This window comes from the organism of the source record quoted next, unplaced genomic scaffold (genome assembly GCF_019419815.1).
Source record: "Pyrus x bretschneideri cultivar Hongxiangsu unplaced genomic scaffold, Pyrus_bretschneideri_v1 Contig1, whole genome shotgun sequence".
Classification (NCBI taxonomy): Eukaryota; Viridiplantae; Streptophyta; class Magnoliopsida; order Rosales; family Rosaceae; genus Pyrus; species Pyrus x bretschneideri.
In genome coordinates this window covers 13,110,805-13,136,037 of record NW_025999390.1, presented here as the reverse complement: position 1 = coordinate 13,136,037, position 25,233 = coordinate 13,110,805, and the positions used below count along the sequence as shown (strand labels likewise).

The window sequence follows — 25,233 nt, the reverse complement described above, 5'->3', positions numbered from 1 at the left end:
TTGTAGGAAGTACTTCAAGTGTTTTTGAAACTCAAAAACTAAAAGCGTTAAACGAGCCCATAAACATTTGAAAACAGTCTTCTAATTTATTGAGTTGCATTTTTTTTTTTAAGAATTGTTATTAGCACTTTAAAATAGTTTTTTTTTATTATTTATTTTTTGATTGAAAACAAAAACTTGTCTAAATTAGTTATAACAGAATTTTGTGATCATGATGATAACAAATTTATATGGAAAGGGGTATACAACCATATAACGTCTTAATTCAATAATATATGTCATGTGAAAAAAAATCTACATATGACAATGCATTATTAAACAACGAACCTCACATAGCGGTTAACTTATTTCATGTAAATTCTTTCCGTAGTCATGGGAATGCCTAAAATGAGTTTTGAAAAAAGAATGGTTTTTATTTTTTCTTTGATTATTAATGTAACACCAATGAATGATTGAATTTTAAAAAAGGAAAACTAATGAAAAGGGTTTCAAAATTTTGAGTTTTAACGATAAGGACAAAATAAAAAGTAAGATATAATTTTTTAATGTAAAAATATGATTTTTCGTTAAAATGAACAATACCACGAATTTTTCGTTAAAACTTCTTTTTAGAAAATGAATGGTACAAGAAAATCGTTTTCAAGATAAAAAAATTCCAGTGCGGAGAAGAGGCCAGGAGTAGTACACCATTCATTCTTTAAATATAATAAGAAAGTAAAAATATCATTAAAAATTCCTAATAAATAAATAAACATTGTTCTGCGACAAACCACGATCCCAAAGATTCTCTTCCCTCCTCTCTGCCAAATTCAAACAATCTGTTATCCACTGCAGTGGACGAGCTCCAGAGTCCAGAGAGAGAGAAAGGAGGGAGAGAAGGACAGTGTGAGCTAAGTGAATTCTTAATGGAAGATTTCAGATCCAGATCGTGCGGTCACGGAAGGTCGCAGATGGAGAGCTACAATGGCGGCAGCGGGTCGGCGGGACCCGCTTCGTCGGGGGTCAATGGGATGCAGGATCTCAGGTGCTACAGCGCCTCCTACGCGACCTCTGTGCACCCGCAGCAGCAGCAAACCCAGGCGGGAAACAACGGCGAGAAGATTAGGAAGGGGAAGTCGGCGAACGGGTCGGCGACGAAGAGCTGGAGCCTGAGCGATCCGGAGCTGCAGAGGAAGAAGAGGGTGGCGAGCTATAAGGTGTATACGGTGGAAGGGAAGCTCAAAGGGTCGCTCCGGAAGAGCTTCCGGTGGCTCAAGGAAACTTGTAATAGAGTCGTCTATGGCCGGTAATCATCATTTCTGAATATATATTATATAAATTCGTACCACTATTTATTTATTTCAATTGTTTAAGTTATGCTCGGTGTTATTAATTTGTAAAATCGGAGTGTTTGTGTTGGAAATTATGAAGTTGTAATGTGATTTTTTTATGAATATTTGTATATTGTGTATTTTTGGTAATCTGAAAATTATATAAATAAATTTAATGTAAGCCTTTTTGGTGGTTCATAATATTTTTGTATGAAATTAGTTTCTAGGCATCATATAACTAAATTAGCGTTGTTAATCTCCCATGTACCTCAAGGAGGAGGTGTGAATGAGGTTCTGAAATATGAATTCCGTATTCGATTTCCGGTAATATTATGGTAGGTTTTTGGTCAAAATAGTCTCTAAGATAGGCATAAAGTTCTCAATTAGTTGATTTGGTTCATGAGATTTAAAACTAATAGAGCCACTTAGGGCTGGTTTGGTATTGTTGTGCTTTGAAAAAAAAGCTGCTTCTACTGTGCTGTAAGAATAAGCGGCTGTGAAATAAAGCAGCAGAGTGTTTGGTAAACTTTTTTGTAAAAGTGCTTTTGAAAAAAAAAAAAACCAGTATTATAGTGTTTGGTAAACTTTTATGTAAAAACAGATGTGAAAAAAGCCAATTTTTCAAAGCTGCGTTTTGTAGCTTCTTGTTTTTGGCTTTTTTTCATTCAAAACTGTGAAAAAAAGCTGAAGCTGAATGTTTACCAAACACAAAAACAGCTCTCAGCTTTTTTCAGAATCACCTCAATACCAAATCAGGCTTTAGTACTACGGTCTAATAGTATCTTTTTTCATTGGTAAGTGAGAGGCCTTAGGTTCTATTCTCGCCAAATGTGAATTTGAACCACATCTCATTGTGAAGCTTACACTATGTTTGGAAGAGAAAAATAAACTTGGAATTTAGATAAAAGTCTGAATTTGTAAATTGGCATGCACAAATTCTCTTGTTTGGATTCATAAACATAGGAATTAAAAATTTTTGTGTAGAAAAAAACCTGGAATTTGGGACCTCCAATTCTCAATTTTAAATTCCATGTAAGTAGATGTCATTTCCCAATTTATATGATTGAGAGCTTAAAATAACAAATTTCGTATTCAATTTCATTATTCTTTTAGGTTTACCAAACAAGAAAATTCATAAATTCTAAAAAATAAAATTTCGTCAATTCAATTTCCGTCATTTTAAAATTCCTTAGTAATCTTAAACACCCCCCACCCCAAAAAAAAAAAAAAAAAACAACACTCTTATTACAGATAACATCGTCTGTTAAATATATATATATATATATATATATAAATGGTCCGTTCATTGTCAATAATTTTGGTCATTCTCAGAAAAAATCTCCATTAAATTGAAGAAAGCACAAGTTCAAGTAGAGATGTTGATTTGACAAAAATACCTTCAATTTAACAGAAATTTTTCCCGGAATGACCAAAATGATTGATGTTAAACAATCTCAAGAATCACTTCAATCGATTTCAAATCTCAGAGATCAAAATGAGCAGTTATGCCAATTTCAGTAACCATTTTAACTAAATAGCCTATTATTATTTGTTGTCAACTTGATATGATCTTCGTTACCTCTTTCTTTGTCATGCATTTCGGAACTGTTTCCGATTTCCGCCATGTATGCAAACCCTTGCCTAATGCATTGTCTGATGAAAGATTTCCGGGAAAATCACAAAGAAATGGCGTACAGCAGTGCAAATTGGGGTTCGTCATTGTCATTGATCTTGTTCGGTGGCAGTGAGTAAGCTTTTAGCTTTCCAGATACATTTTCTCGTACCAACTGAGCTCGGTTGGCTGCCTCCATGTGACATCCTTGTTTCCCCAATTAAGTCATCGTTAAGATATCTTAGAGCGTCCCTCATTTTAGTAATTCAATTTCATGTTTATCGTAGTTATATTCGAGCGTGAAAAGCAGTCCGGCGAAGGAGAGAGAATATCGACGATTGTACAATTTAGCGATCACTGTTCCGGTATTCTGCATCCTCTTAGTTCGCTAGCTTGTCGTCTCTCATCTGCGTGCCGATGCATTGAGTGTGCTTTGGTGGAAATGGAAAAGGGCAGGGAAACTCAAAATTGTGCCAATGTTTTGAAGCAAATTGGCAGAGTCCATGAAAATTGCCAACAAAGCTCAGGTGGTAGAATTTTGTACGTGAATTGGCAAAAAATTTGAAAAGATTCAAAACCCCAACAAAATTGGGCTGAAAAGCAACATAAATTTAGAAGCCCATCAAATATGGGCTGAAAAAATGGGCCTTTACCGAAACTGACCCAAATTTCGGTAAACTAAAATAATCGGTGCGGTTTCGGTTTTTTTCTCCTTCCCTAACTGTTCGGTTCGGTTCGGTTTCCAATAAGCCCATTTCGGAACACTTACCAAACCAAAACCAACCCTAGTCTAAATGCAGACCTTCGATGCCTTTAACGGTAGTCTCGTAGTTCCCCGTTTGAGATGTATGTCTCCGGGTGGGGTCTGATGACTCAACTGGTGATCTTCTTCGACCACTTGAAATTCTGTGTCCTCCAGGGCTAGCATCGGTTGTTCGAGGGCGAATGTCAGACTCACTTCTGCCAAATGCATCGCGGCTGCTAGAAACAGCAACTCTCCTTGATGATCCGGCTGACCGGCCATACATATTGCTATTTGACGTCTGCAAGGCCCAACAATGGACGAGATTTTTGTCACAAGGCATAAAAGCAAACTTTATTGCACGCAGGGACGTCCTTAAGTGGGTCAAGACTCGAGACATACGAATAAAGACTCAACTATTCCGTTTGATATAACCCTGCAAAAAGGATTTCAATTCCATAAATAATGCATTCCAAACATCTCACCTCTCTAGTTAATGAAGCATCATTAGCAATTGGATTCTTCTGCCTCGAAAGGCTCAATGAATTAAGCGCCGGTCCAGGTATTCTCCGCTGAGAGGCATCCGATGATCTTAAACCAGTTGGCCGCCCATCTTCCTCATCTATATGGAAGCCGTGAAGTAAAATGTTAGAAAATGCAAAAAGCTAATATAGGAGAAATGACACCCAGATATCAGAAAACCTTTAGTAATAAGTTGTCGAACTCGAAAGTGAACAAAGAATTCCTTAAATTTATATATTAACATACGGACAAGTCAAATTTTAAAATAAACAAATAGGAGAAAAAAAACATGTGGTAATCTCCAAACACCACCATCCTCTAGCTGTGACGAATAAACTTACCTATAAGAATGCTGTTTAAATTCATCTAGAGCAATGCTAAACAACGTACCTGCGAGTCTGTCCGCATTAACAGCGGCATGGGGCATTCCAGAACTTGTTCCAGTACCAGGAAGGGCACGGGTTGGAGGAACAGCCAGCTGTGATTGCTGATACTTCAAAATTGTCCAGTCAAACACATAATCAAACGGGAAGCCTGAAGCAAAACCCAATGGATACAATCAGTGTAAATAGAACGCTCACTGTAATGTAGAAATCCTCTTACAATGCTCGTTGTAATGACAATAGAATTCAAACCTTCACGAATGAAGACATCCCGGAATATTTTTTTCAAATAAAGATAGTCTGGCTTATCATCAAACCGTAGTGAGCGACAGTAATGGAAGTATGAAGCAAACTCTGTCGGATAACCCCGACATAACGCCTGCGAAATCATTAAATTCTCTAGTCATAATATGCGACACATAAGGCCTGAATTGTATACAACCACATTAGCATTCACAAGCATCATACCTCAATTGAAGTAGAAACCTTTTTTTCAGTAATTTTTTCATACTTCTGTTTCTTAGTTCCCGCTTTTAGTCCCTGCCAAGGAAGACTAAAGGCAAAAAGAACTATTAAACAAAATATCAACAGAGAGCACCACAACAAAAAAAAAAAAAAAAAAGGGCCTTCAGAAATAATCACCTTCCTCTAAGGAAATACATAAGGACATAACCAAGAGATTCTAAATCATCCCTCCGGCTTTGCTCTACAAAGTGCAGAATGTCATAAAAGAATTTCTAAATCAATGTCAATAAACCAGATGGTGGATTTAACTGAACAAAAGTACATTACAAGGGATACAAAGGGCAAAAACAAAGACTAAAGTCTAAGACATACCAATTCCAAGATGAGTATTGAAACTTGCATATCTTGCAGTTCCAGTCAAATTCTTGTTTTCCCTGCACCATTCATACCGATGTACAATGATAATATGACTTGGTTAGGTTATAACATCAACTACAAATCTCGTAGTGCAAGTCCATTTCTAGTTTACTGCTATATTTCTCTAGAATCATATTCGGAGACCATATTAGAGAACACAGAAAAACAAGCATCATCTCACCTATAAGGAATATGCTGACGGGTTGAACTATCTCTGTATTTCTTAGCCAGACCAAAGTCTATCATGTACACCTACGTATAACGAAAAATCAATTACCGTATTAATATAGATTCACTGGCATATGAAATATGTGCACCGAAACACAAGCATATATAGACCTACAAAACCATGTATACACCAAATTAAGATAGAAAACCTGATTTGCACGCCTTCCCAAGCCCATAAGAAAATTGTCTGGCTTGATATCTCGATGTAGAAATGACTTACTATGGACAAATTCAACACGACTGATCTGAGATAAATGTCAAGCACAGAAAGAGTCAGTATCTTCCCCACAAATATATTAAACCAATACGATGAAGTGCAAATGTGCATCGACTCACACCTACCATTTGATCCGCCAGCATAAGAACGGTCTTCAAAGAAAGTTTCCTATTACAGAAGTTAAACAAGTCTTCAAGACTAGGGCCCAGTAAATCCATTACCAAAACATTATAGCCTCCTTCAACTCCAAACCACCTCACATTTGGAATTCCAGCTGCAAGAACCAAATTTAGAAATCAGAAAACCTGCAGCAGAAACTTGCAACAGAAACTGCTGATTAACTAGAAAATGCAGCAGTTTCACTTACTTGCTCCTGATAGGATCCTGTATAACTTGGATTCGTACAGCAGCTGAGGGTGTTTTGTCTTCACATTTTCCTAAGTACAAGAAACAACAAGACAATTAGCTTCATACCCCGCTAATAACAGTTCATAAAAGGAAACTTCAACACCACCACTAAAACTTGAAGACCTCTATTTACAAAAAAAAAAACACGATCCACCTAAAATAATTTTCTAGATACTAATCAATCAATCAAACAAATACATTGCACGGAACTCAGGCCATAACGAGGAAATAGCCTGAAGAGCAAGCTCCTAGCATTAATGCGTCAACATCATCAGAAAAATCAATTGATCTAAGGACTAGTCGTTCCGCAAACGTTTGATTCCTCGGCATTACTAACGCAAAGTGAAAGCCGAAACACAAAAACTAGACCGTGAACTTAAAGAATCATTCTTACCAATTCTCAGGCCACGGATTAAACTTAAATTAACACATAAGTAAAAAGCAAGCAAACGGGCATTTAAATCACACAAAAATAAATAATAAAAAATCACAACTCGTAGCTGAATTGGAACAACGAAAAACACTCACAAGCTTAATCGCAACCTCTTCGTTCGTCTGAATGTTTGTACCTGCAAACAAGCAATTCAAACCCACAATTAACCACCTACTTACATACATAATCACATACAAATCCACAACTAACAGGAAGATGAAGAAGCAACAAACCCAGATGGATCTCTCCGAACGAACCGCTACCGATCTTCCGGCCGAGCCGAAACTTATTCCCAACGCGAGGCTCCATATCTTCCAAAGCAGCCCAAATCGGTTGAAATCGAAACCCTAACCCTAAAATTACAAAAACTACAAAAAATGGGGAAGAAATTGGACGATGATTCCAAAAAATCAAAACAACAACGACCCCGCATCAGCAGAAGGCAGTCGGCCGAATCAACCGCAACGACATCGGATTGTCCATCCAATAAAAGCAAAGCAAGGGAAAAAAAATTATAATGCAAAAGCAAAGCAAACAAAATTCGTACGGACAGGGATGCGCTGGCCCCTCTCTGGGTTATTTCTTGTTGGATATCTAGGTTAGGATTCTCCTTTTCCTTTTTTTTTTTTTTTTTTTTGTTCTTTTTCTGAATTATTATTTTTATTTAATTTCTTTTATTTGTTGGGTTAAAAGCACTTTTGGATTTGAAATTACAAAAGGAGAAGGGGAAACGCAAAAGCAGCAGCAGGGCTTGTTGGCTTATGGCTACCTATACCCACCCACCAGCAAGCTAATAATCGTGGATAGAAAATATCTTTTGCAATATAAAAATAGAGGAGTTCTCAATCAATTCATTTCTTCTTCTTCTGTAAATATCGTTATATAAATAAAATAAAATATAAATACTTGACATAAGTAAGAAACTTAATAGCACTCAAGAATTTTTGTTTTTGTTTTTTTTTTTATTGTTTGGGGAGTGATGTGACGTGACTTTTTCACACAAAACTGGAGGAACTCTGACACGTGGTCCAACCGCGTGTGATTTGAGTCGGATGTTCTTAATTTTCAAGGATGGACTTGCCCATGAAAAACGTGACACCCACTCCATTTACTGAGCCTTTCATACTTTATTTTCTTCAAATACTACATAATCTTTTGTTTGCACCGATCGAACTTACTAAGAAAATGTACATCATTTTTAATACAAGCGGCATTAGATGGGCAGAGACCACTTGAATTATGAGTTACTCACATGTCAACATTTGTAGTTTGCAGAAAATATTTGGTTTCGTACATGTGGAACTTGATAGACACTTTAGATAAATGTCTCGTATTTGTCAAGTGTGTCACACGAGCAGTGGCGGATCCAAAATTTGAACGTTGTGGCCCAACATTAAATAAAAGTTTTTTAGATATAAACAGGGCACGAAATGTGCACAAAAAAAAAATTCAATTTATTCACTTGGTAGGCTTGTTATACACATTGCAACAAATATCGTCATATGCCAAAACAATTTGATGAGTGATATAGAGAGAATTTGTCGAATGATGTCGACGCAACATGCCGAGATATACCTAGCATGCATTACACTACACATTTTAGTAAGCACAAAAGGGACCGTGCCAATATTTGGAGGGTCATCCGAAGACCTTCATACGTATATTTTTCAGACTTAGATGGTCCTGAGACCACCTTGGTCCCTTTTTCCATCCGCCCTTGAACACAAGCACGTAGTCGAGCACTTATGTTCAAGTTCTTCATATATGACACATTTTTTACATACAAATAACAGTTTGACGTATACAAATAAAAGTTTTACTTTTTCATTTTGTCACACAAATCTATATACGTCAAACTGTAATTTACAGACAATACAAAGACAAGCACTGTTACGCTACGACATTTTTTTTCTTGTTTTGGATTTTTTTTTTTTTTGGTCGAAAGATAGAAATTTATTGAATTTAAATACGAACGGCTACATTTGCATCTTCTATTAAAATATTAAAAAGAAACTCTAAACCTAACTCATCCTCGCCAAATCTCCTCCCATGCTTAACTGCTTGTGTCGCCACCAAGTGAGTTGCACGATTGCATTATCGAGGGGTAAAGCAAAACTTCACCAATTCTACAAGCTTGTCATCCTCCTTGTTAATCATTTGGATCAACCCTTTTGAGTCTGATTCCATAGCCAACCTAATCCCAGGCTTCATAACATCACTAGCAATAATCATCTCCATCCCTTGCCTAATCGCCTCAGCCTCCGCCATAGTCACAGCAGCAAAACTCTCCCTACCCACCTCTCCCACAAGCTTTGGTATCCCGGCAAAATCCCGGAGCACCCGACCCACACCACTCACCTTCGTAGCTTTCCGCCATGCAGCATCATAGTTAAGCTTTAGGTGCAAAAGAGGGGTTTCGTCCATGTGAATCCATCACCCCCAACCCCATCCGTCTCATTACTACCCACCTTTGGGTCCCTACTCTTTTGCCTCTCCCCCGCCTCCACTGCCATAGCCTCCTTGAACTCGCTGACTTGCTGCTGCCATAAATCAATTGCAACATGGGGTAGGATTCTATTTCCATTAAATATAGCTTCATTCCTACACTTCCAAATTCGCCATAAACCAAACACCACCTGCTACATTATCAACTCCGCATCCACCTCCTTATCCAATCGCTCTACCAACGTCTGCCAACCCTCCATAAAATCATTCGCCCCCATAGACGCCATATCAATCTGCAAAGACGTCCCAAACTAGAAAGCACGACTAAATTCACACCCAAAGAATGAGGCTTCGGTATCCATGGATCACCAGCCACCCTAATAGATTCACCGTTTCCAGCCCGCCATCGAATCCCACGGACCAAACCTTGCCTCCCCAACAATACACCTTTCCATCCCCACGACGATTTGGAATTAGTTTTCTTTAAATTCTAACTGGTTTGGAGGGTGAGGAACATTATTCCAAATGCGTACTGGAAATTTTCAAAGGCAATAATTTCAGTGAAAGAAAGGCCTATGGTTATCTCTATCTATTTACGTAATGTAAAGTTGTACCTTACATGGAAATTAAACTATTTATACGAGCAAAATTGGAAAGTTCCGTCTTTTATTAAAAGTCGTGTTTGTACTGATATCATTGTTAATGTATCAATAACATGTTGGTTGATACATTTTGTTATTAACAAGTTAATTGCCAATAGATCAAATACCTTATCGACACGATATATATTTATTAAAAAGCGTTGTGCATAAATCATCTCAGGTTTTTTTTAACACAATAATATTCAATTAGATCAGTTACAATTAGTTGATATCGAACTAGTCATAAGTTATACAGTGATAATAACTCGAACCTCAGATCTCAATGATAGGATAGGAAGAAGGGGAATTCCAAAATAGCCTGTGTCTAGCTACACTCCTAACTGTGTAAAGCTCAAAAAATATTCAAAAACGAAATTTTCAGTTTACACATCGCAAGTCTCTTTAGAGCAAGAGCTTGAAGTTTGAAATAGCTAGCGAAAATGTTACTATGTTCCGGTACACGCATGTATCCTATGTCCCGGAGCATATACCGGAAAACCGCTTGAAACAGCACAATTCTTTTTATGGAGTGAAGAAAGTAGAGCCACATTTGCATCTCCAACCTTCAGGCTCATAATTTGCATATTGAACTCCAAAGTGGTCAGTGGTTGTGCGTGTCTGAACTGGAACACATGGCTCGCAGCTTCCACATAGGTGCTTACAAATTGGTGGTCTTGACCCCAGCCTACTCAGCCCTCTATACTTTCTTTGTTCCATGCCTTCCTCAACTTCCTAAAGACAAACCCTAATTATCCATACACCAAACACATACAAATATATATATATACACACACAAATATTATAATATATGTTATATATGCACATATAATATCCAGAGATGGAGAACCAAAGATGTACCTGTTTTGAGTCAAAGGTAGCTCCTGGGGAATATTGGTTTCTCTCTGTTTGATTAGCTATAAGAAAAGGTATTTGGGTAAACATATAACTATATGAAAAGACTGGATTCTAGCATACAACCGAAAATAGAGTGATGAGAAATACAGAGATATGCTGATAAATTTCCGGAAACAGCTGAGAGTCTCCCATGAGAAGTATGGTACAAGTAGCTTTTTACCTTCTTGATGGGGAACGTCATAGGATGCAAAAGGCCTGCTTGTAACAGAAACCCAACACAGAAGAGTAACCACTACAGTAATGCAGCATGTCTTTCTCTTCATTTTTGTTGGAAATATCCAAATGGCAATAGTGATGACCTGTTTTGTGAGTGGCGGGGGGACAAAATGCAAGCAATGACATATATATATATATATATAGAGAGAGAGAGAGAGAGAGAGAGAGAGAGAGAGGGGGGTTTGAAGAACAGTGGAAGAAGACAAAATATACTGTTTGAGGGTTTGAAGACCAGTGGAAGAAGACAAAATATACTGTTTCTTTCTTTCTTCTTGTGGCAGTGATTCTGGTGGTCTCTGGAGGGGGGAGATTCTTACCAAGAGGAGAGAGAGAGAGAGAGGGAGAGAGGAGAGATGAATTTATTCGACCTTCTTGTCCGCGTTCTTGTCAAACAGAACCCTAAACAAAGAAACAAAATGACTTGGAGAAGATTGGAATTTGGGGAATGCTCCTTTTGGTTGTCTTTCTTTTGACAACTCAATCAGTCTCAGAGTCTGTCAATAAAAAAGGGAAAAAAATACATAGAGAACGTGAAAACTGTCAAAAATACATTGAAAACATGAAAACTGTCTGATTTATGTGAAAAGGTGTGGACTGTGAACCTGTCCCTTCGGACGGATTGGTCAAGGCCACAAGAAATTTCGCCGTTGAGTAGATCTATTTGAAACAAAAGACGGCTAAAATAATAGTATCCCAAATGTCATGTTTTATCATATATTTACACATTTTCATACACCGTTGCATAATTAGTTTAAGTGACTCTTTTTGGCGTTATGTTTCGTGTTTTGGAGCTAGTAACTTAGCTTAGGTACTCTCTTATTCAGAATTTCAACCATATAAGTAAGTACCTGAGACACCAGTCAATAATATGCTCTCTGATTTAATTGGCCGACTAAACAGTAAATTAAAAAAGTAGTTGAAGTCTGAAGTTGGGGTCAATTTTCAAACAGGAAGGGTTGATGGAGAACACACAGTCCATCTGGCTGTGCCCTCTAAAATCTGAAATTTCCAGTGAATTGATGAGTCAAAAAAGATTTTATTGTGTTGGGATTGATGCTTTTCTTGCATAGTCATAATGCTGTTGCAATGAAGACTTATTCAATTTCCTGTGAGTAGCTCACATCAAAATCTCAATTACTATCTCTGGTGAAGTTTGTTGTCATTCACCCTTTAATTTAGTCCAACTCATAGCTAGCTATTCGCTACACAAGCTTTATTAGTGTCAACAGGGCTTACTTTGTTGTGTCCGTCTAATGGAACTTGTTTTATCGTGTTCGTTTAACAGAGCTTGCCTTATCGTGTCCGTCAAAAGGAGCTTGTCTTATCGTGTACACCTAACAGAGTTTACCTTGTCGTATCCGTCTAACAGAGCTTGCATCTGCACCTGCTTGTTGACAAACTCAGGACGTGTACAACCATGAGTTTGACGGGAGGTGTTGGAAAATAGTTATTTATTTAGTGTTTGGATTTGGGCTTAGTCCATTTGAATTAGGTTCTCGTCTCCTTGCTTATTAGGGACTATAATTAGTTTATTATAAATGGAGAACTTTGTTATTCAGAGATAATAAGTCATTCATAATGTAATCGTTTCGACGTACTCGTTTATTTAATAATAATTCTATTATTTTGTAGTATTGGTTATCGTGAAATATGGTATTCAACTGTTATCAAACATAAAGATGAAGTGAAAGAGGAAATTGTGAAGGGACTCTTGTAAATTAGTACATGCATTCAATTATGCAAATGCCGTCTCCTGAAACGTAGGCCTCAACATACACAGAGACTGCATGTAGCTACTACTAGACATGAGCCCTAAGGGGGCTACCATCTAGACCTGCGTTCTTCTGTTTTCCATATGTAGAGGATGCATGACATAATCAATTATCATACAATTTTGCGAATTAATCACTTCTAGTATGAGTAGGCACTTTAGTGAGTTTAGTGATCAATCCGATTACACATTCAATAAGCGGATTGGATTTAGGTTGGAAACTTTGAGATTTTACTTTCGATGAAAATTTAACTACTCGTTCAATAAACAGGTTGAATTAAGTTGAAATATTTTTAACCTGATGGAAATCGACCAACACGAATATCAAAAGTTTTTAAACATATATGTATATTACATAAACATATACATAAAATCTGGTAGTTATTAAACACTTGTTTGTTTATACTTATTTTAATAACTAAAGTAATATATTAAGTAACAAATAGTGCCTTTATAACATCAATTTAAATATGACATATATGTTGGCATGTTTTTTACTCACATACTCACCTTATAAATAATAAAGAAATCTCGATCCGTGAAAATTGACCAACCCAACTTGTCTTAGAATGATTTAGGTAGGTTTGTTTGCCTTTTTTTTTTTTTAATGAAAATGTCAATCCGAATATATATTAGATTTGATGAGGATCCTCTTCGGATTCTAGTTATTGGAATTATAAAAATCTTTTTTTTATAACTGTTTATCGTATATCGTACGATTATTTTTTGTTAAATATTATTTGTATTTAATTTTAAATAAAAAAAATTTAAATTTTTTTTTACAACATGATTTATAATCAACAGTTAAAATGTGATAATACTATTTAGATCCCGAAGGGATCCGCATCCTATTTTATAGATTGAACAACAAATTAAAATCCAACCCCACCCTATGTTCAACCCTACTAGCATCCGTAGCCAAGCTATCATATGGTTATGAATGAGGCCGTACTCTGAGTCTTAGCATCTATCGACATCCAGACCGAGAGAGAGCGAGACAGAGGGGGATGGGAATGCGATTCTGCATTGTATGACATGTCTAGCTAGCTAGTTTAGGGTGGTCTATGACTATATATAATGAGACTGATGAGAAAATGGAATTTAATTAAGCAAAATGCTTCTTCTCTCTTGAAACAGCATATCTTACATATCTGAGAAGTTTTAATAATTAAGGTTTAATAACATTTTTCTTTATTGTTTTACCAAGTATATTTTTCTTTATTTATGACTTTATAAATGAGAGGTTTTAAACTTGATTTTCATCAAAAACGAATTTGAATCACATTATTACTAACCTATTTTGAAACTTAGTGCACTTTCCTACCCTTTTAACATAAATACTATCGTTAGTGAGAGACATATATTTGTCTTCTCCTTGGAAGTTTCACTCCTAAAATAGAACAAAATCTTGTGCCGGGGCTCCCTTAGAGCACTTCCATCGTGGGCAATAGCCCGATGGACAAGCTTCCACACCAACCCAATGGCCCGCGTTGCATGCTCCAACCCACAGTGACGTGTGGATGAAAGGGGGCCCGAACAAGAGCCCCGTGGGGAATCACTGGCCCGAGAGCCCAGAGTGGGTATGATGCAAGGCTGACGTCAACTATGTGTTGTCTCTTTTTTGCGTTAGGTGCGTGCGCTCGTTGGCCGACACAAATTCAGAGTTGGGGTTCTGAGATGTTACTGTTGGATTTCAACAGCAACATTTTATGGACCGTTGGATTCCCAACGGTAAATTTTTTTTTAAAAGCTTATTTAATTTAAGCAGTTGAATATGAGATCAACGGTCCACTTTATTCTGCTTTATAAATTTAAAAAATACAGTTTAAAGTTCTGAAATCTTACCGTTGTGCCACGTAGCACAATATGAAGTGTTGGAATTCAATTTTTTTAATCTAACGGCAGAGATTAATTATGTGAATAAAAAATTTTAAAAAATGTAAAAATTTAATAAAAATTCGAAAAAAAATGAAAAAAATATTATGGTTTTACTTTTCTATAAATACCTTCTCATTATCTTTTATCTTACACCACTATTTTATATTTTGTCAGCTAGTTTCAACCACATTTCTATCTTTTTCTCAAAGTTTCAATCCAATTTTTTTCCAACAAAATGACTAATGATGCAGGTACGAATTGGACGTTTATTGAAGATGTTACGTTGTGTACTAGCTGGGTTAAAGTTACTCTTAATCCAATTACGGGTAATGAGATGCAGTTGCGAGAAATGTGGAGTCTTATTCATGCCAATTATCTTGAGAAAATTAGTGGGAAAAGAACCAAAGAATCGATGTCCAGTCGTTGGAGAATACTCAGCCAATCGTTTAGCATGTGGAGAGACGCTTTGGCACAAGCTAGTAGTAATCTTTGAAATGGGGAAAATTTAGCGGATCAGGTAACAATCTATTATTTATTTGTTTGTACTATACCCAAATTTACATTACCTGCTTTGACTATAATTATTTCTTCTCCTGCATTGTGTAGACACTTCAAGCATAAGCTTGGTATAATGCCAAAACCAAAAGCAAAAACAAATCATTCAACCGATGGAAATGTTGGAATATTGTCAAAGATTGTCCTAAATTCAGAGTTGTGCCTATCGGTCTAGAAGTTTTCATGAGTAACACCCCTCTACACTCTATGCCCGATCACACCTCGCATGTTCAGAAGTTTTCATGAGCTTGGAGGATACCAAAACAACGCTCCACATCCTTCATGCACCCTTCTTGACAACTTGCAAAGTGTTTTTCCTTTGCACTTCGTGGACGTGGCACTGTTTTGACAAATGATGACCACCTTGGGTAAATGTTGTCTGCTAGGTAGTATGGTCTGTCGTACTTATATCTATTGACCTAGTACGTGACTTTTGGTGTCTTTCCTTCCAGGATATCGTTGAACACTGGAGATTGGGCGAGGACATTAAAGTCATTTTGGGCTCCCAAAACCCTGAAAAGGCGTGTCAAATCCATGTATCAAAAGATGACACCGCCTCTAAAATGATACTTTTTGTTCATTTTCTGTCCCTATAAGCGCCTTCCTATGCACTTGGACAGTTTTTCCAGGTCCAATGCATACAGTTGATGCTTCCAATCATCCCAAGAAAACCTCGCATCTCGACCTTCTTCAGAAGTCTTTGTAAGTCCATTTCAGTAGGTCTTTGGAGATACTCTGTGGTATAGATAGATTGGATTACTTCGCAAAACCTCGTAAGGGACTAAAAAATGATTGATTTCCCCATCCTTGCTATCTCATCCACTTGGTCTGCAAATGCTCTATATGCAAGCATCCGCAAGGCAACAATAATTTTTTGCTCAGGAAAAAAACCCAGAACACCAAAAGCATCATTCTTTTGCACAAAGTAAGAATCATGGTTGCAAACAGCAATCATGATTTTGTTGAACAAATATCGTTTCATTCTAAAACAACGTCTAAAGCACGTATCAGGGAATGCACTGTTACGGACAAAATAATTGTCCAAGAGATATGTACCTTGTCGTTGCCTACTTCTATCAATGTTTGCGGAATGGTTGGACCTGCAGATCTGGGCCATAGCTTGGATGACTCGACGGGAATGTAAGGCTCTGGCCATTCTTGCTTCATTATCTCTCATTCTACGCTCCTTATCCTCTTCCATCTCATTTTGGGTCACCTGGATGAAGGAAGATTTGTGAAAAACAAGTTCATTTGCGCAACATCAACAACATGCAATTAACAATTAAAAGGCGGAATCATGTTTATATGCACTCAAAAACAAAACTTAACCCATGAACTTCAAAGCCTAGTAGATAGGTGAACCAAGACTCAACTCAAAACAAAGTGAGTTGAGAAATCAATACCTTTGTAGATTCCTCTTTGCATAAGCAAAGGCTAATCACCCAAAGAGAGGGCCTTCATTCCTTGCATCTTAGATCCATGGATTTGGACGGATGAAAAGGTTTCTCCAAGTTCCCAAAATTGAGAACCTCTAAGTCTCCACACCAAGGCATATTGTAGAAGAAATGAGTGACCTTGAGGAAGTAAGATTGCTAGATGTTTTCCTCAAGGGTGGCCGGCCTCTTTGAGAGCAAAGGGAGGTTTGTGTTCTCATCTTTACTCCTAAGAAAACCCTTAGGATGAAATGGCTATAAAGATGTCTTTATACCACCTCACAATGGAGTGGCAAACTTGCAATTAAGCCAAGTTCACTACCCTCCTCTAAATGGCCGGCCATATGGGATTTATTGGGCTATTTGGGCCTTTGTGAATCATTATTCATTAAGTTGTCATACAACTTAAGTCAATGGACTTGACGTTCGAAGCCCATTGGGCCTTAAGGTCCAAAACTATCCCGAGGTCTTTTAACGAACTTATTCGTTTGATTAATAATCATATTAATTAATCCTTGCCATAAACAATTAAACCATTTAATTATTCTTACTCATCTCCGTTGAATCTTCAATCTCTACCTTACACGGTGTACGATCCATTAGGTTCCTTTTAGCGAGGCAGTGGGCGATTCAAACTCTTTCAAATCGATTGTGAATTGAAACTTACTTTCAATTCTCCCGTTAGTGATAATACACTTTTAGGGCTTCCACAAACCATGGTTGACGCCTAGCAGCATGTCATGGTTACCCAAGCTAATCAGAAGAGGTGGAGAACCTATTCAGTTTTAGGATTACAAATGCAATACGGTCTTTCTCTAATACAATACTCTTGACCACATTGTTTGGTTTGATAGTTTATTCATGTCTACTATCCAATGTGAGTCTTGTGCTTATATGATTACCTTGAATGTGATTTGGAACACATTCCTAAATCTCATTCATACTTTGGCCAAAGATTCTTAATCATATCATAGAGTATTCTCCCTCAAACAGTTTGAAGGTTAGAGATCCCTTGTTGCGCATTCACTTGCCTCCATGGCTAAGTGGCTTAACCCCAACGATGCCGTGGACACCCTCCTGATGGAGTGACTTTGACATAATCAAAGATTAAGGACCTAACCACAAGACAACTGTGATGCCTCAGATCAAAAGACTAATTTGCATTATCCCAACCATGAGTTCTCATGTGACATGAATATGAGAACTCTTCGTTGATCGTGTTCAGTGAACTCATTCTCTATTGAGCACCTACGTACTTGTCTTGATGTCACACACACCAATGACTCGAGACTAGTCACTCTCCCTGAGAGAAGACATAGCACGTACTGATCTTAACGGACTGTCAACGCCCAATTGACAATCCTATGATCAGGAACGTTTAGGATGTGTCAACGAAAGAATGGTCTCATGAATCTAACTTCTTTAGATCGCATTCTTCCAATCACATATTCCTTGGACTTATCGTTTAAGCATATAACATTTATATGAGACGACTCAAACAATAATCTTTGCCCTTTACATTTAAACTACATTAGTTTGAAATGTCCGTAAAGTATCATCATATGATTGGTTTTAAGGCACATTTCCAACACTGGAGATTGAACATTCATTATGATTGGTTAAACATTCCTTCTTCTTGTTGATTGATTTCCCACATCATCTTTGAAGAAAAAGACATTGTAAGAATGAAGTAGAAACTATAAATAATGATAGAGATGTTAAGAAACTTGGTGTGAGATTTCTAAGGATGGATGGTGGATTATATGAAGGATTCGGAAAACATTAGATTGTAGATAATGCCACGTGGCAGGCCATCGTTCGTTAAAAATATGACCGAAATCTATTCTCAAAGATTGTAAACAGGTTGTGACATGTGGCGCGACGTGATTGGTTAAAAATCTTATCCGAAATATATCCTCAAAGATTCTGAAAAAGGTAACGACACGTGGCACGACAACATTGGATAAAAATCTTATTGAAATCTATCACCAATAATTGTCTTTTCGGATAATGACACGTGGCATAACGAAAACGATTAAAAATCTTATCCGAAATTACAAATAAAATTATTTTGTATTATTTTATAAATAAATAAAATACTAATATTTTATTATCTATTAACATGACTATTTAGTGTAGGGGTAAAGATGCAAAAGATACGATTACTGTTTTAAATAGTAAAAAGCCTAATATAGCGCCTTAGCAACGGTGGGGACCGTGGGGTTGCTCTGTGCGTCGGCACAGCAACCTCATCCTTAATTATATCAGCCAACAAATAGGGAGTCCTCCTGCGAAGAAAGTCCTGCTCACCTCCAATGGTGACGAGATTTCAGAGCATTGCCTTCTCTGTGGCCCAACGCGGCTGCAGGTGATTAAATCTCCATGGGCTGAATCAAATGTGAAATTTTGAATTTCGCGTTTTCTGGGTCGGATTCCATTTGGGTGCATTTTGTGATTAATCTGACAAATGGGTTTTGAGATTTATCCTGTTCTGTGTATTAAAGATTTGATTTTTTTGGTTTGTTTGTTTGTTTGTGTTCTGAATAAGCAGGTTGGTGTTGATGGGGAAGGAGAGCTGCCTAAGGGGTATTGTGCAGAAAATAACGGGCTCACTGGAAGGTGCGGTGGCGCCGGTGGAGGTGGTGGACGTGGACATGGAGGACGAGAGGGAGGGAACTTTTGATGAGGCGGTGGAGAAGGCATGCAACATCTTGGGCAATTTGGATGCATTTTTGCATTGCTATACTTACGAAGGTACTAGTTTCCTTCATGACTGCTCTATTCCAATTTCTCTCGGTCGGAGATTATTTGAAAGATGATTTTCCTTTCAAAGAAAATTGAATTTAGCGAGCTATCCAATCCAAATCAATAATGTGTGCCAAACGAGGCGAGGAGTAGTAATACTTGGGACTCCATTCCTGTAAAGTGTTAATAAAAAATTGTCACAATTTGGCATCTTGATTCATCTTTTTGATTCTTTGTGGCTCCCTTGGTATTGTTTGATCAGTCAAGAAGCTGCTAGTACTTTGTGGACCGTAGGGCTTTTGAAGTACTTGAACTTCAATCTTTGTCCATATCAGTTCTACACTTTTAGGTGTATCATCATTGGGACAACCTAGTAAGGTGTCGTTGTTTTGGCATCTCCTAATACAACATCACACTTCAGTATTTACACACCAAAGGCATTAGCATTGAACGGTTTTTACAACGTTGTTATTGTATACCTCCAAAACTTTAGTGCATTTCGAACTGCTTGTTGCATATCTCAACTCGTAGTACACTGTGCTTTTACTTTTTATGTTTCATTTTATTTGAATATTCTGAAAAGTTCTTCTGTTGCTATTTTCAGACGTCAGCCTTGGAGATTGGACTATACCAGATTAGGGTCAATGCTATTGCCCGTGGTTTGCATCGACAAGACTAATTTCCAATTTCCAATTTCTGTGGGAGTAGAGAGAGCCAAGAAGCAGGTGGTGGAGGCAGCTCCATTGGGGAGATGGCTTGATGTTAAAAACGATCTGGCTTCAACTGTCATGTATTGAATCAGCGATGGATCACGGCACACGACAGGCACAACAATATTTGCGGATGGGGCACAGTCTCTAACAAGACCTCGGATGCGTTCTTTTATGTGATTCTTCTGCCCCTGTCAAAAAGAATTGTAAGATACCAAAATATTGGAGTAAACCGCCTAAGAGAGGGGTTATTAACAAAAAATTAATGCGTCATTTATAGAAGTTAAGCATCAACTTGGAAACAGTTTTGTTTTTCATTTTTATGTCAAACATCGCGTCTTATAGTAGTTTAATCACGTGATTTGATATAAGAATGTTCACTAATCTCATATATTCACAAGGAATTTAAAGAAAAACTTGCGTAACATAAGTTCACCGTTACAAAATTTCGTACTAATAACTCAAAGACATGTATTAGCTTTTGATTACATCATCTTGTATTATTAATAAAGGGGTGTGCTATTCACATATCATATTTTACTTCTCACACACCCCTTAATAATTTATGTCCGTTGATTTTTTTTAATTCATCTGATCCAATGTTCGGAAATTAAAAAAATATGAGAAGTAAAATAGGATGCGTAGATATTAAATCCCTTAATATAACTCTTGTAACCATCTAATCCTCATTGTTCTCTAAAATTTGGGCGATGGGAAAGAGAGACTGGTCAAGCGCAGTGCACTGCAGGCTACTCAAACTCTAGGTAGGTCTGGTGACCCTGTATTTTCATCTTTTTGACTTATTCTGGAGCATGTCAGCGTGAGTTGAGTGATGGACGTGATTACTCTCTCCGTCTCTCTTGTCTCCCGAACCAGACACAACCATATGATGTCATTGAAAATAACATAATATAAAATCATAATATATTCCTCCTAATTCTCTGTTCATCTTTTTTCTTCATACCAATACAAAAATCATGTATCATTTTGTAGCTAAAAATAAATAAATAAATAAATTATTATTAGTATTTCAAAATTTTTATTAAATATTTTAAATTTTCTATATTAGAAAAAAAAAATACATTTTTAATAGATGTAAAATGAGACTTTTAAAGTGCCAATAACACTTCCTAAAAAAAATCATGTATCATTTCGTAAGTGTTATTGTAGATTTTTTGAGTGCTTGCCAAAAAATTAAAAAATGCTATCCACGCTCTAAAATAAAACAATTACTAAACGAAAATCTTGAATGTTATATTTCATTCGGTGGCCTCGACTTCCTGGTATACAAATAATGAATAAATTAAGCCCGACCCGACCCAAAACATACATGAGTCAAATCAGTAGAAAAATTGAAAGAAAGAAACCGCTTGGTTTGCAAGGCATGTACAACAAATCAAATGGCCCAGATCGAAGGAACGAAAAAATTGGGTTAGTCCACTAAACTCCTCCTTATTGGGCTTAGCGAGAGGCCCACCATTCTTGGCACAAGGAGCACCTCCATGTACGGCTGATTTGGCCCATTATTAACCAACGGCTACCTAACCCAGCCCACGAGCCTAATGTTTATTTCGGCGAGCTTAGTTGGCTGCGGGGATTGGGGTCCTTGGGCTAGGAAGGCCCATATATGAGAGCCGTGGTGAGAGCCGGACCTTTGGGCTGGGCCTTGGAGAAGGAATTGGGCCATAACGTACTGACGGTCCAGGACCGACCCGGGGAGATAGGTTAACGTGTTCAAGTGCCCTGAATTGAAGCTCGGTCGGGTAGTCCCGGACACACCCGATTCGGGGTCCGGTTGCTGTAGTCCATTTGCATGACAAGCGCTTGGACGCGTCAAAAACTGGTGGCTTGACATTGGCACTATCAGCCTTCTTAGTTTGTTCTTCAACGGTTGTGATTGGAGCCTTGCTGGCCAAGCCATGTGAATCAGTTTTGTTTGCACCGTCCGATTCGGTGGTCGATTTGAATGAACCCTCCTTTGTTGATTCCCCTTCAGTGGTCTTCGTATAAGAAGAGTCATCATCAATTGCGCACCTCTGCGGAAAATCAAGAGAAATATAAGTTAGAACGTGAGCAAACAAGCACACAACCATGATCATTTGAGCTAGTGACCTCTAGTTTTCACTTTATTTGACGAGGTTCTGAGTTTAAATTTCATAAACAGCAGTTATTGGATAAGAAATAAACATGAAGCATTTACCTTGACATTGGAGAGGTCGACGTGATTATCTTGTAGGAAGCTGATAAATTCCATGAAGTTCTCTTCTGTTGGGTGGTAATGACCACTGTATGGCCAAATAGCCTGAAATTAACAGTTGAAACTAAGTTAAGACATGACATAAAAGTTACTTGGACCATAAGAAAACACAAGGCATTGCTAGCCTCTTGGCCCGCGCTCACGCGCATGTAGGGATAAATTTCGTACCTCAAGAATCCCATCACGGGCAACCAATCTTCCAGCTGCTGTGGTAGCACCACCTGCTAGAAAACTCGAGTGTTGGAACTGACCCTTCTTCTTCTGCCCAACATACAAAGACCTTGTCGTGCTGAGGACAAATATCCATTTGGAACCTTCGCTTGTGTTCACAAGCACCCCACTTTGCCTGTATAAAAGTTTTCCATTTTCCACTACTACTTCATATGCTTCTCTTTCAATCTGAAAATATTGCAGGCACAAACAAAACACAATTAAGTATGCAATTAACAAGCATTATGTTGGTTAAACGAAAGTCGGGTTTAGGGTATGTGACTAACCGGTCCAAGATACTTGATGCATTGACGTTGTAGAACTGTCCTCGGGCATTTCTCGTGGTTTATTTCTTTCCCGTCTCCGACATCCAGCCTGCATTACACAGATTGATCAGTAGTTGAGATATAAACCATCTTAGAAAAAATGAACAATATAAACATTACTACTTACCAGTAGAAGAAAGGTTGGCTGCTCTCAATTTCAAACCAGAGATCATAGTAGAAGTGTAAATTGTGTCCATACCGATGTCGTGGATCAATCTGCATAAAACATCAAGAAACATCTGAATGTTAGATCATGAATCCCATAATCTTTTTGAATAAGCACGAAATGTCATCGATTTTTTTAAGGTCAGATAAATCGTTGTTGAATTTTCGCAACACCTTACCGCTTCAAGCCAGTGTTGAAGAGCCAATTTTTGTGCCTTCTCATCCTTGGACAAACCCTTTCCAACCTTGGCTGCCCTAGTCCTAGCTCTTGCCCACCGCGAAATAGCAGTTTCCGGCTTCTCAACATTGAAGAATGACACAGAACTCCTCTTCAGAGCTGCAAAATCTAATGCCTTCCACCTAAAGGTTTCGAAATAACGAAAATTAATCAAACCATTTAAAAATATTGAAATTTGATCAAATCAATGGAATGAAATTGCAAAAAGACTCACCATAGCTCCTCAACCACCACAGCACAATCTGCAAGGTTTCTTCGGGTCCGGTAACTCTTGTAAACCTTCTGAAGCTTAACAGCAGCAGCATCAAGCTCGCTAACCGGCCTTGGCGAAGAAAAAACAGGCGGCTCAGGCAGAGCAAGTGCAGGCATTGGTTTGTGCTTCAATTCATTTTTGCCTTTACAAAAATCTAACCCCATGTCTTGTTGCTCTTGGACAAGACCTTTAAACGAAAGATTCTTGTCGAGCATCACATTTTCGGGTTTGTATTCCCTCAGACGATTCGAATTGTTAGTCCCCGACTTGCCAGAACTGTTTGAATTAACTGTCATGGATTCGGATTCTATTTTCTTAAAGCTGTGTGTTCTTCGAATAACTTGTGCTCCAATATCTCTGGGAGTTAAACTGATGTTGTAGGTCAACTCAAAGAATCTATGCCTCACAATTTCTTCCCAGGCTGAGGCAAGTAGTGAGAATGATAGCCCCATAAGAATTTCTCAACAGGTTCAAAGTCGAAAGGCGCACAATCGTCACCTGCTAATTAATTAATAACAACATAAAAATCTTTTATTAGACGGAAGATTCAAATCACCAAAGATTTAATCAAATCTACAACATGGGTTGTTAACAGAATTGAGAGATGAATCTTTACCTAACCTGAAATGGGATTTTTCACAAAGTCCTGAAAAGTGCTTTTGAAATTCCAAAACTCCAGAGAGATGTTGAATTGAATTGGAAGATGGGATTTGAGTGAGTCTGACTGCTGTATACTTATATATATATATATACACACACAAATACGCCTCAACAAACAAACAACTAACCCCACTAGTCTCCTTCGAATACGTGTCGAAACGATGGAATTGGAAATTTGGAGGATGGAAAAAAATGGAAAACGATGAAACTTTGAATTCAAGGTCAATAAAAAAGTTTTGGGGATTTGGTTGCCGTGGAATTGGAAGACATAAGAGGGAATGGTGGGGGAACGTGTTTTGGATTCAACGTTTGAGTTTTCTTTCCCTTTTTTTATTTTATTTGGTTCAAAGCCCACGACTTGTTGATGTATTCAAAGCTTTGAGAAAAGCACTTATAAACTGCTTCTCACAGATGTGAACAGGCTGCTTGTAGAGCTTGTGTTGTTTATAACATACAAAACATGGGCACTCAGTTGTAGAGAGAGAAAGAAAGAGGGGAGATAGAGAGAGAGTGGGCGGTCAAAAAAGTAAGCCTGGAGTTGGGAGGGGGTTTCCGTGAAAAAACCCAGAAGTGCTTATTTTCCAAGAGGAACACAGCCGTGCTTTTAACTCTACAGAAACTGGGATTCTTGTGTGCTTTCTTGCTAATCGCAACAGTCAACAAACAACAATCAATTAAGAAGTCGGATGGATTCGTCATCTACGCGGATCTTTTGTTGGAGTTATTTGATTGACGGTTTTTTGTCCCTTACTGTATGTTCTGTTGCTGTCACTGCTTTTATGTCCTTCTCCTACGGACTGATCGAGATTACCATAATGCCCTTCTTTTTTCAGTTTCTACCGGGAAGTGAAGTGATGGTTGTTGGTGGCGGCAGTACGCGCCAAAGTTCCAAACCCTAAAAAGGTGTTTGCCGTGGTTACTGTTATGGTCAAAGTTCCAAGCTTCAAGATCAAGGGTAAGTTTTGAAGATCAAGTTCATGTTTTGTGCTTAAATATGAAATATTAGGGGTTCGGAAATAATTTTTCACACGAACGATATTCTAAACTAACTAGAGGGTCGAATCAATTTTGAGCAAAT

General features: G+C 37.7%; 4 protein-coding genes and 1 pseudogene across 6 annotated transcripts; 2 read left to right on the top strand and 3 right to left on the bottom strand.

Moving 5' to 3' along the window:
- The first annotated feature begins 690 nt into the window (after positions 1 to 690).
- On the top strand, positions 691 to 1,460 carry LOC103940922. The gene has a single exon (XM_009351103.3). It carries the CDS (start codon positions 906 to 908, stop codon positions 1,287 to 1,289), a length of 384 nt encoding a protein of 127 aa, XP_009349378.1. The 5' UTR covers positions 691 to 905; the 3' UTR covers positions 1,290 to 1,460.
- A 1,990-nt stretch (positions 1,461 to 3,450) lies between these two features.
- On the bottom strand, positions 3,451 to 7,542 carry LOC103940923 (casein kinase 1-like protein 1). Its single transcript, XM_009351104.3, has 13 exons — positions 6,971 to 7,542; positions 6,833 to 6,873; positions 6,264 to 6,333; positions 6,022 to 6,170; positions 5,829 to 5,924; positions 5,633 to 5,703; positions 5,407 to 5,468; positions 5,212 to 5,275; positions 5,038 to 5,122; positions 4,822 to 4,948; positions 4,577 to 4,720; positions 4,150 to 4,286; positions 3,451 to 3,965 (listed from the first exon to the last, which is right to left on the bottom strand). Exons 1-13 carry the CDS (start codon positions 7,044 to 7,046, stop codon positions 3,708 to 3,710), a joined length of 1,380 nt encoding a protein of 459 aa, XP_009349379.1. The 5' UTR covers positions 7,047 to 7,542; the 3' UTR covers positions 3,451 to 3,707.
- A 2,623-nt stretch (positions 7,543 to 10,165) lies between these two features.
- LOC108866741 (EPIDERMAL PATTERNING FACTOR-like protein 3) lies at positions 10,166 to 11,574 on the bottom strand. Its single transcript, XM_018645927.2, has 3 exons — positions 10,899 to 11,574; positions 10,682 to 10,737; positions 10,166 to 10,555 (listed from the first exon to the last, which is right to left on the bottom strand). The coding sequence occupies exons 1-3, from the start codon at positions 10,999 to 11,001 to the stop codon at positions 10,346 to 10,348; spliced, it is 369 nt and encodes a 122-aa protein (XP_018501443.1). The 5' UTR covers positions 11,002 to 11,574; the 3' UTR covers positions 10,166 to 10,345.
- A 4,674-nt stretch (positions 11,575 to 16,248) lies between these two features.
- On the top strand, positions 16,249 to 20,348 carry LOC125474844 (annotated as a pseudogene).
- A 931-nt stretch (positions 20,349 to 21,279) lies between these two features.
- Positions 21,280 to 24,786, bottom strand: LOC125478711 (IQ domain-containing protein IQM1-like). 3 transcript variants are annotated; one of them, XM_048587168.1, is made up of 8 exons: positions 24,112 to 24,786; positions 23,457 to 23,996; positions 23,184 to 23,364; positions 22,967 to 23,055; positions 22,801 to 22,888; positions 22,472 to 22,702; positions 22,247 to 22,348; positions 21,280 to 22,082 (listed from the first exon to the last, which is right to left on the bottom strand). In XM_048587168.1, the coding sequence occupies exons 2-8, from the start codon at positions 23,945 to 23,947 to the stop codon at positions 21,627 to 21,629; spliced, it is 1,638 nt and encodes a 545-aa protein (XP_048443125.1). In that variant the 5' UTR covers positions 23,948 to 23,996; positions 24,112 to 24,786; the 3' UTR covers positions 21,280 to 21,626. The 3 variants fall into 3 exon arrangements, with proteins under 3 accessions (XP_048443125.1, XP_048443118.1, XP_048443123.1); XM_048587161.1 differs by having other exon boundaries at positions 23,457 to 23,993; positions 24,112 to 24,785; XM_048587166.1 differs by having other exon boundaries at positions 23,457 to 23,993; positions 24,117 to 24,785.
- Between the last annotated feature and the right edge of the window lie 447 nt (positions 24,787 to 25,233).

Coding starts and splice junctions, on each gene's coding strand:
- LOC103940922 (XM_009351103.3), top strand. CDS start 906: ATGGAAGATTTCAGATCCAGATCGTGCGGTCACGGAAGGTCGCAGATG.
- LOC103940923 (XM_009351104.3), bottom strand. CDS start 7,046: ATGGAGCCTCGCGTTGGGAATAAGTTTCGGCTCGGCCGGAAGATCGGT. Junction 5,704..5,828: donor TGGGAAGGCGTGCAAATCAG/GTTTTCTATCTT, acceptor CGTTATACGTAG/GTGTACATGATAGACTTTGG. Junction 4,721..4,821: donor GGATGTCTTCATTCGTGAAG/GTTTGAATTCTA, acceptor GTTTTGCTTCAG/GCTTCCCGTTTGATTATGTG.
- LOC108866741 (XM_018645927.2), bottom strand. CDS start 11,001: ATGAAGAGAAAGACATGCTGCATTACTGTAGTGGTTACTCTTCTGTGT. Junction 10,738..10,898: donor TGACGTTCCCCATCAAGAAG/GTAAAAAGCTAC, acceptor CTTTTCTTATAG/CTAATCAAACAGAGAGAAAC. Junction 10,556..10,681: donor CTACCTTTGACTCAAAACAG/GTACATCTTTGG, acceptor GTTTGTCTTTAG/GAAGTTGAGGAAGGCATGGA.
- LOC125478711 (XM_048587168.1), bottom strand. CDS start 23,947: ATGGGGCTATCATTCTCACTACTTGCCTCAGCCTGGGAAGAAATTGTG. Junction 23,056..23,183: donor TTCAACACTGGCTTGAAGCG/GTAAGGTGTTGC, acceptor TGTTTTATGCAG/ATTGATCCACGACATCGGTA. Junction 22,083..22,246: donor TCGACCTCTCCAATGTCAAG/GTAAATGCTTCA, acceptor GATTTTCCGCAG/AGGTGCGCAATTGATGATGA.